This window comes from Oncorhynchus tshawytscha, linkage group LG34 (assembly GCF_018296145.1).
Source record: "Oncorhynchus tshawytscha isolate Ot180627B linkage group LG34, Otsh_v2.0, whole genome shotgun sequence".
NCBI classification, from domain to species: Eukaryota; Metazoa; Chordata; class Actinopteri; order Salmoniformes; family Salmonidae; genus Oncorhynchus; species Oncorhynchus tshawytscha.
Window position 1 is genome coordinate 15,609,148 of NC_056462.1, and position 12,698 is coordinate 15,621,845.

The window sequence follows — 12,698 nt, forward strand, 5'->3', positions numbered from 1 at the left end:
GAGGGTGGTAGGGAAAGAGAGAGAGAGAGAGGGTGGTAGGGAAAGAGAGAGAGAGAGGGTGGTAGGGGAGGGTGGTAGGGAGAGAGAGAGGGTGGTAGGGGGAGGGAGAGAGAGGGTGGTAGGGAAAGAGAGAGAGAGAGGGTGGTAGGGAAAGAGAGAGAGAGAGGGTGGTAGGGGGAGGGTGGTAGGGAGAGAGAGAGAGAGAGAGAGAGGGTGGTAGGGGGAGAGAGAGGGTGGTAGGGGGGAGAGAGAGAGAGGGTGGTAGGGGGAGGGAGAGAGAGAGGGTGGTAGGGGGAGGGAGAGAGAGAGGGTGGTAGGGGGGGAGAGAGAGAGAGGGTGGTAGGGGGAGGGAGAGAGAGAGAGAGTGGGTGGTAGGTGGAGGGAGAGAGAGGGTGGTAGGGAAAGAGAGAGAGAGGGTGGTAGGGAGAGAGAGGGTTGTAGGGAGAGAGAGAGAGGGTGGTAGGGAGAGAGAGGTTGTAGGGAGAGAGAGAGAGGGTGGTAGGGGAGAGAGAGAGAGGGTGGAGAGAGAGGGTGGGGAGAGAGAGAGAGGGTGGTCGGGAGAGAGAGAGAGAGAGGGTGGTAGGGGAGAGAGAGAGAGGGCGGTAGGGGGAGAGAGAGATGGTGGTAGTGGGAGAGAGAGAGGGTGGTAGGGGGGGGGAGAGAGTTGTAGAAGGAAAGAGTTGTAGGGAGACAGAGAATGCACTCAAATTATGAGGGAGGGAGGGAGGGAGGGAGGGAGGGAGGGAGGGAGGGAGGGAGGGAGGGAGGGAGGGAGGGAGGGAGGGAGGGAGGGAGGGAGGGAGGGAGGGAGGGAGGGAGGGAGGGATAATAAAATGCAAGACTTGAACAAAAGTTGATGTCAACCCAAATCGATATCTCATTACATCTAAACTAGGAACCGTATACAGGGTCAGCGTGGCTGGCTAAGAGCTGTCCTGAGCTTGTCCCATCGTCCTGTGGCACGCTATAGTAGGAATGGCAGCTCTGGAGGCATTCTCTCCTCTCACTCTTTCTCTGTATTTGTCTCTTCCTGTCCACACACGCTTATCCACCTGGGGATATCATAGGACATTTGACCCTGTCATTAAAACCCTGCGGTGTGACAGGGGACCAGTGCTGATGACAGATGAGGAACTCCTGCCTCCATGACGACAGGGTCCAATCGTATGAGGGGTTACTGATACAGTATGTGCCCTGTGTAATGTCCATTAACATTTTAACACTATTGTCTTAAAAACCCTCTGCTAAGCTATATGGCATTGTTTTAAGAAGGTAATATTAAGGATCTGGATAAGCGAGTCTGGTAAATGACTAAAATGTTTATTATTTAATAGTTCAATACGCATATATGGATATGTAAGCAGATTTAAGAGAATAATACAAATCGTTAAATGCTCACAGGCAGTCAACATGACAAGTAGATTTTATTTGCTAGCATTGTGAATCACTGTAGGAGATATTGAAAACTTTTGCTTAATTGAACTATGAGATGAACAGATGTCTTAGTAGAACTATGAGATGAACAGATGTCTTAGTAGAACTATGAGATGAACAGATGTCTTAGTAGAACTATGAGATGAACAGATGTCTTAGTAGAACTATGAGATGAACAGATGTCTTAGTAGAACTATGAGATGAACAGATGTCTTAGTAGAACTATGAGATGAACAGATGTCTTAGTAGAACTATGAGATGAACAGATGTCTTAGATGTATTTTCTCTGTACTCTTCTCTGACATGTTCCAGTCTGTTTGTAATTGAGAGCATTGAGACTAAATGCTAAACTAAAGGCTCAGCAGAAAAGGTTCAGTGTTTAACACAAAGGCCGTGAGTGGCAGACAAGTAGAGTCCCAATACCACAGGATCTGAGACAGTGAAAAAGACACACACACACACACACTGTTAGCCTCATTATCTACATAAGAATAGAGTTGTTAATTAATTGTGGATGGATTATCGAGGGGGTTGGCCTGTTTTTGTCTTAACTCTGTGAATGTGTGTGTGTGTGTGTGTGTGTGTGTGTGTGTGTGTGTGTGTGTGTGTGTGTGTGTGTGTGTGTGTGTGTGTGTGTGTGTGTGTGTGTGTGTGTGTGTGTGTGCGGTAGAGCATCTCTTGGCGTGGTGAGCTCGGTGCCCACCTGCTCTAATGTAACAAAGAGAGTGAGTGTCTGTAAGGCAAACAGTGTGGAAGTGTGTGTCAGGCAGACGGGTGTGAGAGAGAAAGGGATGAGGTGCATGTCAGTGTGTATGCACATCAAGCTTGCAGCACCTGGGTGTCCTCAGCAGTGTGTGTGCGTCCGTGAGCTTGCTTGGTCTGAAACCCCTTTGACTGTGGATGTTCTTTGTATAAATGGAGTAGAAAGTCTAGGCCTGGTCTTGTTTTAGAACAATGGTGTTTTTAAAGGGGCAATGTTGAAATAATAACACAGTTGATCCCCGCCCCTGTTTCTGTAAAAGCTGAGGGATGCGGCTGGAGAAATGTAACCACTCTCAAATAGTGTTTGTTTACGTTGACTTTGTTTTACAAACTAAAGTCTCATGTAAGTGATCAGCTGCTCAGTTCTGGGTCCATACGTGTTAAGATGAAGAGATGCTAGAACGAAGAGTGGAACCAGAACGAGGAGATCTTTGCAAGTTACTGGCAAGTCTGTGGGCTGAATATCCCCTCCCCTTCGGAGATTTAAAAGATAACACCTGCAAAATGTGTCCAAATAACAAGTGACGAAAAACCCAAACACCGGAACGGATGCTGCTCGGTATCTCCCTCTTCCCGTTCTGTCATGATAGATCTACCACAGATATATTGGTAGTCTGTCCACGAGAGAATAGAGTAAAACAAGCTTATATTTAGGGTTCTGATGGGGTACAACAGCTGAACTAAGCTCATGAGGCTTTTAGAAGTTATATTCTTCCAGAATCAATGGGTATATATCATTCATTTAATGGATGTAGTAACTGCAGATTGTCCCTTTTTTTTAATTGGAGAGGCTTGCTTTACAGCAAGGCAGAGGTTGAGTTTGCTGTTGGGTGGGTTCGCAATTGTTTTTTTCTAATGTGTCTTTCCAGCATTTCACCTGTTTCTGTGCTTCCAAAGGGCACAGCAATGGTTGTTGATATATTGCAGCCTACTCCGGTGTGCTTTGAATACATTTTGGATTTTGTAGCAATGTAGGCAGGGCAGTCAGAGTGCGGCTTGAAACCGCAACTCTGAGGGTCAAGCACACTACCAAATGTGCCATAAAGGTCGACCTCTTGGCAGGAGCGTAATGCACTCACCTATAGGGCGCCAGCAGTATCAGTAAATGTCCATTCGGATTTCAATACTAATGCTAATTAGCTGTAAGATGACTTGCTACTTGCTGAATGCTATCATCATGCTAATGATTGGCTGTTAACTGACTTGATGTATGCTACTAAACTAGCATGCTAACGCCTGACTGCTGTCTTTGTTCTCTGTCCACAGAGCAGTTTCCTGGGCAGCGCTACGTTCTCCGTTAGCGACCTGCTGAGGTCAAAGGACGATCAGCTGACCCTCAATCTAAGGTGAGTGAACATTGCTTTCTCCTCTTTCTCAACTCTACCTCTCTCCTCTTTCTCAACTCGACCTCTCTCCTCTTTCTCAACTTGACCTCTCTCCTCTTTCTCAACTCGACCGCTCTCCTCTTTCTCAACTCGACCGCTCTCCTCTTTCTCAACTCGACCTCTTTCTCAACTCGACCTCTTTCTCAACTCGACCTCTTTCTCAACTCGACCTCTTTCTCAACTCGACCTCTCTCCTCTTTCTCAACTCGACCTCTCTCCTCTTTCTCAACTCTCTCTCTCCTTTCTCAACTCGACTCTCTCTCCTCTTTCTCAACTCGACCTCTCTCCTCTTTCTCAACTCGACCTCTCTCCTCTTTCTCAACTCGACCTCTCTCCTCTTTCTCAACTCGACCTCTCTCCTCTTTCTCAACTCGACCTCTCTCCTCTTTCTCAACTCGACCTCTCTCCTCTTTCTCAACTCGACCGCTCTCCTCTTTCTCAACTCGACTCTCTCCTCTTTCTCAACTCGACCTCTTTCTCAACTCGACCTCTCTCCTCTTTCTCAACTCGACCTCTCTCCTCTTTCTCAACTCGACCTCTCTCCTCTTTCTCAACTCGACCTCTCTCCTCTTTCTCAACTCGACCTCTCTCCTCTTTCTCAACTCGACCTCTCTCCTCTTTCTCAACTCGACCTCTCTCCTCTCTCAACTCGACCCTCCTCTTCTCAACTCGACCTCTCTCCTCTTTCTCAACTCAACTCTCTCCTCTTTCTCAATTCTACCACTCTCCTTTCTCAACTCGACCTCTCTCCTCTTTCTCAACTCGACCGCTCTCCTCTTTCTCAACTCGACCTCTCTCCTCTTTCTCAACTCGACCTCTTTCTCAACTCAACCTCTCTCCTCTTTCTCAATTCTACCACTCTCCTCTTTCTCAACTCCTTTCTCTTTCTTTCTTTATTCATTTATTTCTCAACTCTCAGACCCTGAATGCCTTTGCACCACTCTTAATGGTTTTCTTTGATCGGTAATTGATGGTTGAAGGCCAGTGCTGATCTCTCTGCGCTCTTGTTTTTTTCCCTCCTAACCGTTGGAGGTTAAAGTCAAATATTTTTGAATAGATGTGGGTAGCTTTATTTTCTACACATGGACTTAAAGTAAGACTAACTCTTCAATAGAACTTGTTTTTATCTCTTGATCTTACCTTTTAACTGATCTTGTCTGTTTCCTTGTCCTGACGTTTGGAGGCTGGTTTTATTCTTTTTCTATCCACAGGCTTTAAAGTAAGACTAACACTTCAGTTGTTGGACCTTCAAACGCCTGTATTTTTCTGTATAGTGTTATAATCCAAGGGCCTTAGCAACCATGGTATTGGAATGATGCAAGTAGTTGTCTGCCCTATTTGCCAGACAACCCAGGGCTAGACAATGCACAGTTTTGTTAGCTGGTCAATTACATGGTATCAGAGGGCAGGGCAAGTTATCTGGCTGTGTGTGGGGGTGGATCTAGAATTCCTGGCCTGGCGGAGGGAAACGGAAAGAAGTTTGCATTAAGAATGTGGAAGTGTGCGTAGAGGTGTGGTAGGGCAAAGAGATTGAGAGAGCGAGAGCAAGAGAGGACACCTGGAGGATGATGGGAGGTCAGAGAGGTAGTTCCCATGGGAATAAAGACACCTGTTAGAGCACAGAACACCCCCATACCAAACATGCATGTGTGTCATGGGGATGAAAAAAAAGCTGGTGAGAAAAGGAAGTCAACAGTCTAGCTACTGACATGCAATTATAAGCCTGGCTTGGCTGCTACTGCAGCTACTGTTGCTGCTCCTGCTCCTGCTGCTGCTGCTGCTACTGCTGCTACTTCAGCATAATCAGACAGACTGTGGGTGTTCCACTGAAAATGGGTTTATTTCTCAGTCTCTTTGGCTCTTCTGTCTGCCCTTTTTCACTCTCTCTTTTTCTCTTCTGTCGTTCTTTTCCCTCGCTCCGTTATTCTTTCTCATTTCCTGAAGGTGAGCACGGGTCCCTGGCCATAATTGTCACTGGTATGATTGACAGCGCTACTCGCCGCCACGAGGGAGGGAGATTATGCAGCTGGTGTGTGTGTGTGTGTGTGTGTGTGTGTCTGTCTTTCTATACGTCTGTCTTTCTGTGCAACAAGATCTCACGGTTTGGCCAATTTGACTTCAGATTCCGACGTTTGACAATGTTTGTCCAAACGTCAAATTTCGAAGTTGCTTCAAATGTTGACGTGTTTTGGACAGTCTGAGTTGCTCCGCTGCTATCGGCAGGGCCTTGCGGCTGGTTAAGTTAGGCATTAATTCCAAATGGTTAAGTTAAGAGGTTAATAGTTCAGGTTTGGGATAGGGTTAAAACAAAAACAACTCCATGGTTAAGTTTAGCCATTAATTCTGAATTGTTAAGGTTTGAGATAGCCCATCAACCACTGTTCACAACGCCCACGCAGACTAATTTCGAAGTGGATCTTGAGTGACCTGGCTGGTGTGTGTGTGTGTGAGCTTGTGTCTGAGCGCGTCTGCAAACAAACACCAGCCAAGGCCCAATGATTGATCCGTTTGATAATGCTGATTCTGATGAAAGGAGGGACGTCATAGTGGTGCTTTTTGCAAGCTAAAAGGGTACTCTGTGGCAATGTGTTCCCGTAAAGTGGAGGGAGAACATTGACTGTGTTGTCTTAGTGTTTGGCCCACCGAGTTGCGAGCACACGCACACGCACACACACACACACACACACACACACATACACACGCCCTGCGGAGTGTCATTTTCTAATTGCACTGAACAAGGGATGAAAGAACACACACAACCTAGGAAAGTTCCTTTAATCCCCAACCGAAAGAGAGACTGGGCAACAACTGAGGGCTCATCTACACATCCCTGTAAATTGAATTTGAGTCTGTTGTGGTGGTGGAGGCCTATCGGTGTATGGGTTGGAGGTTTTGGGATGTTCTTTGTGGCGATTTTACCTCTCAAGTTTAAAACTCTCTCAAATTACAACTCTTTAGCTTTTGAAAGAGTTTAGAAATATCAGTGTTGCTTTCTTCATCCCCGGGTTGATCTCGCAATGGTCAACTTTAGGAGGAAGTCATTTTATTTGGTCAACAGATACGCCCTTGAGGATGTGGTGGTAATGTTGATGGTCAAGGCAGAATGGCCCACAGCTGAAAGTCTACTCTGTACAGTGGAATACAAGGCTGCTACTGTAGTCCTCTGGAGACCTAATGCCTTGTTATACCAGTCAGGTGGTGTTATGTTGTTGTCTGATAGGATGGCCCAGATTCTTGTTTCCTCATGTCTCCCTATGGAAATTTACTCTTGCGCAAGCATACTCTCATTTGCATATATCTCTCGTTCTCACACTCTCTCTTACGCGCTCTCTCACGCGCTCTCTCTCCAATATGCTTTTTGGTTTGGTAGCTCATCCACTGAGGAGGGATTTTCAAAGGCGAAAGCAGCCATGAGTCTTTGTGATCCATCCTCTGTTGTTGGGTTCAAGCCAGTGATTCAGATTTTCTCCTACTCTCCAAGCCGCTCAAAGACAACAGCGCTGGTTTCGACTATGAGAACAGAGAACAGCAGGCATATGTATTCTACAGCTTGTTAAGAGGAGTCTACAGTTTGCTGTATGGAGGGTTATTGTCAAGCAGTAGCTCAGTTCGCTAACTACCTTTCTCTACTGAGAGAAACTGGACAAATGTTCTTTCAGAAGACAGAACAGTTGTTCTCCCCTCAGAGCTGTTTGAAACCAGCTCGCCATTGACGTAGTTCTCGTCTTAATAAGGTCTGGATTTACACGGGGTCCTTAAGCAAATATATATGTGAAATTGGTATTTGATGTTTGACCGGGGGAGTTTGTTTTTCCCTTCCACTTCTATGAAGTTCACCACCTAAGGGACATGTTTTTAGAGACAGGAGAAGTCTACGCTATTGAATTTGAACTTCAGGCTCTCAAATCCTAAGGCTTCTTATTTCACACTCATTACTTCTTCATTTCATCTCTCGCTCTCTACCTCTCTTTCTCTCTTTCTCTCTCTCTCTAAGCCACAGCAAATGGAAGGTTTTTAATGTCAGGCTTGTTGGAATGTTTGTCACAAGTTGTTTGTTTGGCCCCCAGTCAGAACTGGGAGCGCATCCAGGTTGGATTTGGGTCACTTTTCTGGAGATTTTTGACAGTGTCAGGTCCACTGACTGTGTCTCCTCCCTGTCTCCTCCCTGTCTCCTCCCTGTCTCCTCCCTGTCTCCTCCCTGTCTCCTCCCTGTCTCCTCCCTGTCTCCTCCCTGTCTCCTCCCTGTCTCCTCCCTGTCTCCACAAACCACTGACGTGATGGCGAGAGCAACTCACAATACAGCGTGCTGAGTGCTCAAGCACAACAATGATTTAAAGGGATGGGCTGGATGAACTGTGGGTTTTGACCACGGTAAATACAGTGGGGACACTCTCTCACTTTGGAGTTATCCCTTTAAAGGGATGGGTTGGTTGATTTAGTGTCCTGGCCAGGGCAAACACAGCAAAAACTCCTTAGTTCTGGACTGAATGGATTTGCTTTGTTCTAGCTGTGGTGAACATGAGAAAGCCATACACTTCTGTTTGACGAGAAATGCAGTCTTTAGCTTTGAGTGAAATGAAAACAACTTTCCATTCAAACGGTCGAGTTCCAGGTTCTATAGAAGCCATATTTTACCCATTCTTTAAAAGCATAGCAGTGAATCGAAACCTTGATGAATTCTGTTTTCCTAAAGGAGTAGAAAGGAGTAGATGGCTTGTAAAGAAAGTCAAACTGATTCAATGATTAACGGAGTCACACGATCCCGGAAGTACTTGTGGACCAAATGGAGGTCAAAAGTCGTCATAAAATACATTCTCGTTGACATTCTCGTCTTTTGTGACGACTAACTTGAGCTCGGTAAGGTTTTTATTCGATCCAAACTTTCTAGCCCACAGTTAGTTTGACGATGTGACTTTGAGTGTGTTTGACTGCCAGTGCATCTGTCTCCCCATTCTTTTCTCACCTAAAGCCTTGCTCTCGGACACCTCAGCCACACCTCCCTCTTGTCCTCGTCTCCACACAACAACAGCCTTTTTGACAAGCTCCCCTTACAAATGATTTGTGTTGTACCTTAACAACACTGCTCCTTCTGTCGCCATTGACAACCCCTGTGACACACACACACACACACACACACACACACACACACACACACACACACACTGAAGCACTTATGGCATTTTGATGTATGGTGATTTCTTCCCCCATCCCAGACCACTTAATCGGTTGTTAGTGCCAGGCTGGAAAGCGGAAGTCGTATGACCTTTGACCCATAACACGTTGTAGCATTGTACTTAATCACTTCCTGTCTGTATGTTACCATAGGGTCAGGCTGCTGTGTATGATGGTGATTGTTCAACCACTGTCATTACTCTTCAGGGGCTTCCAGGAACCGTGCTTTGGTCTAAACGGCCGTTTTAGATTAGATGAAGTTCGATATCAGACTTCTCCTGGCTCGGCTCATGTGTTCAGTTGACTGCTATAGTTTATGTATAGTTTATGCTCTCCATAGCAGTGTTTGCTTGGATCTTCTCTTTTTAGGTTGTTTCTAAAGAGGCAATTTATAATGCACTTCCTGTGTTCATAGTTTGTAGAATTTTGGTCATAGATATTGTTGTTTCAAAAGCGAGGGCCATTTTCAACCTGGTTAAGGTCAGCTCCCTGTAAAGACCTGATGTAGGCTAGTCAAATCGAGATGGGGACTCAAATAGCAACGTAAACAGGATGTAAACACAACAAAGACGTTGCAACCCAGGCCCTTTTCAATAATGTATCCCTGGTTGTGTACACAGGGGAGAAGTTATCACCGTTTCAGAGAGGAAGCCTGGTGTTCACCCTGTCAAAACACACACACACACACACACACACACACACACACTAACAATTCACAGCAGTGTGTTTTGCATAATTTTAAAACTGAAAGCGCTAATATGCTAATAACGTGCTATTCTCTGTCTACAACAACCAAAACAAATGTTTGAATTCACATTCCAACTTACCAAATAGACAACAGGAAGCTACCTCAAATCCTGCCAGACCATTCGGTTGGTCCATTAGCTGTCAGGACACTAGTCCTGTACAAAAAGCACTGTTTGCTAATGTAACTCTCAATGCAACACTGTAAACTCTGTGCAGACAAAACACTTAACATGCTTACAGTCAAGGACTAGGTTTAATTAATCGGTGTCCGGGAAACTGGCCTCGTGTCTTTACACATTACCTGCAGCTGCATTACAGGAAGTCTCTGACATGTTTAACATGGCTGTCACTCTCACCCTCTCTCTCTCTCTCTATTCTCTATTCTCTCTCTCTCTATTCTCTATTCTCTCTCTCTCTATTCTCTATTCTCTCTCTATTCTCTATTCTCTCTCTCTCTATTCTCTCTCTCTCTCTATTCTCTATTCTCTCTCTCTCTCTATTCTCTCTCTCTCTCTATTCTCTCTCTCTCTCTCTCTCTCTCTCTCTCTTCTCATTCTCTCTATTCTCATTCTCTCTCTCTCTATTCTCATTCTCTCTCTCTCTCTCTCTCTCTCTCTTCTCATTCTCTCTCTCTATTATCTTTTCTCTATTCTCTCTCCCTATTCTCTCTCTCTCTCTATTCTCTCTAAAAGAAGAGGGGATGGCACCCTGTGACCCAGTTTAGCGTTTTTAGATTTGATGGTGATGGGAAATGATAGTGTGTGTTCAGAGATGAAGCTCTAGAGTGAGGCTACATTATCACAGGCCAATGCCTCCCTCCATGTCTTGACTGCCTGTCTTATTCATACAATCCTATTGGATAACACCCACCAGTCTATTCCACCATTAATAACACCACTATCATCTCACCAGTTCACTGTTCCAGCACCATTCACTATCATCTCACCAGTTCACTGTCCCAGCACCATTCACTATCATCTCACCAGTTCACTGACCCAGCACCATTCACTATCATCTCACCAGTTCACTGACCCAGCACCATTCACTATCATCTCACCAGTTCACTGACCCAGCACCATTCACTATCATCTCACCAGTTCACTGACCCAGCACCATTCACTATCATCTCACCAGTTCACTGTCCCAGCACCATCCACTATCATCTCACCAGTTCACTGACCCAGCACCATTCACTATCATCTCACCAGTTCACTGTCCCAGCACCATCCACTATCATCTCACCAGTTCACTGTCCCTGCACTATTCACCGTCATCTGTCACATTGACCAAGCTTATCCCCAGATGCCCATGCCTTACTATCCACCCTCTGACTGGAAGCTGGTTTATCTGAGCAGGGTAGAAGGCTGAAGATGAACTGATCTGCTGAAATACAGCTCCAGGCATAAAAGCCGACGTTGTTGCCGGTGATGTCTGGTGAGGACCTGCCTTACAACAGACCTACAAGCCCTCAGTCCAGCCTCTCTCAGCCTATTGCAGACAGTCTGTGCACTGATGGAGGGATTGTGTGTTCCTAGTGTAACTCGGCAGTTGTTGTTGCCATCCTGTACCTGTCCCGCAGGTGTGATGTTCGGATGTACCGATCCTGTGCAGGTGTTGTTACACGTGGTCTGTCACTGCAAGGACGATCAGCTGTCCATCCTGTCTCCCTGTAGCGGTAGATTAGGCGTCTCACAGTACGGACATAGCAATGTATTGCCTTGGTCACATTTGCAGTCCTCATGCCTCCTTGCAGCATGCCTAAGGCAAGATGCAGTAGATGATATAGAGTACAGCATATACATATGAGTAATGTAGGGTATGTAAACATATAAAAGTGGCATTGTTTAAAGTGGCTAGTGATACATTTTTACATCAATTTTTCCATTATTAAAGTGGCTGGAGTTGAGTCAGTATGTTGGCAGCAGCCACTCAATGTTAGTGGTGGCTGTTTAACAGTGTGATGTCCTTGAGATAGAAGCTGTTTTTCAGTCTCTCTGTCCCAGCTTTGATACACCTGTACTGACCTCGCCTTCTGGACGATAGCGGGGTGAACAGGCAGTGGCTCGGGTGGTTGCTGTCCTTGATGATCTTTATGGCCTTCCTGTAACATCGGGTGGTGTAGGTGTCCTGGAGGGCAGGTAGTTTGCCCCCGGTGATGCGTTGTGCACACCTCACTACCCTCTGGAGAGCCTTACATTTGTGGGCGGAGCAGTTGCCGTACCAGGCGGTGATACAGCCCGACCGGATGCTCTCGATTGTGCATCTGTAAAAGTTTATGAGTGCTTTTGGTGACAAGCCAAATTTCTTCAGCCTCCTGAGGTTGAAGAGGCCCTGCTGCGCCTTCTTCACCACTCTGTCTGTGTGGGTGGACCAATTCAGTTTGTCCGCGATGTGTACGCCGAGGAACTTAAAACTTACTACCCTCTCCACTACTGTCCCGTCGATGTGGATAGTTGACGTTGAGTGTGAGGTTATTTTCCTGACACCACACTCCGAGGGCCCTCACCTCCTCCCTGTAGGCCATCTCGTCGTTGTTGGTAATCAAGCCTACCACTGTAGTGTCGTCTGCAAACTTGATGATTGAGTTGGAGGCGTGCATGGCCACACAGTTGTGGGTGAACAGGGAGTACAAGAGAGGGCTCAGAACGCACCCTTGTGGGGCCCCAGTGTTGAGGATCAGCGGGGTGGAGATGTTGTTACCTACCCTCACCACCTGGGGGGCGGCCCGTCAGGAAGTCCCGTACCCAGTTGCACAGGGCTAGGTCGAGACGCAGGGTCTCGAGCTTGATGATGAGTTTGGAGGGTACTATGGTGTTGAATGCTGAGCTGTAGTCGATGAACAGCATTCTCACATAGGTATTCTTCTTGTCCAGATGGGTTAGAGCAGTGTGGTTGCGATTGCGTCGTCTGTAAACCTATTGGGGCGGTAAGCAAATTGGAGTGGGTCTAGGTTGTTAGGTAGAGTGGAGGTGATATGGTCCTTGACTAGTCTCTCAAAGCACTTCATGATGACGGAAGTGAGTGCTACGGGGCGGTAGTCGTTTAGCTCAGTTACCTTAGCTTTCTTGGAACAATGGTGGCTCTCTTGAAGCATGTGGGAACAGCAGACTGGGATAATGATTGATTGAATATGTCCGTAAACACACCGGCCAGCTGGTCAGCGCATGCTCTGAGGACATGGCTGGGGTGCCGTCTGGG

The 12,698-nt window shown here is 46.4% G+C and overlaps 1 protein-coding gene across 12 annotated transcripts in view; it reads left to right on the plus strand.

Moving 5' to 3' along the window:
• The window catches only part of LOC112237419 (type II inositol 3,4-bisphosphate 4-phosphatase), a 226,279-nt gene that overhangs the window by 74,916 nt on the left and 138,665 nt on the right, over window positions 1-12,698 (plus strand). For all 12 annotated transcript variants that reach the window (XR_006080748.1, XM_042311806.1, XM_042311796.1 and 9 more), the window contains one exon: window positions 3,463-3,542. Coding sequence is in view for 9 of the 12 variants with exons in the window: in XM_042311806.1 (XP_042167740.1) it covers window positions 3,463-3,542 (80 nt within the window). In the remaining 3 variants the exon portion in view is untranslated. The remainder of the gene's footprint in view (window positions 1-3,462; window positions 3,543-12,698) is intronic.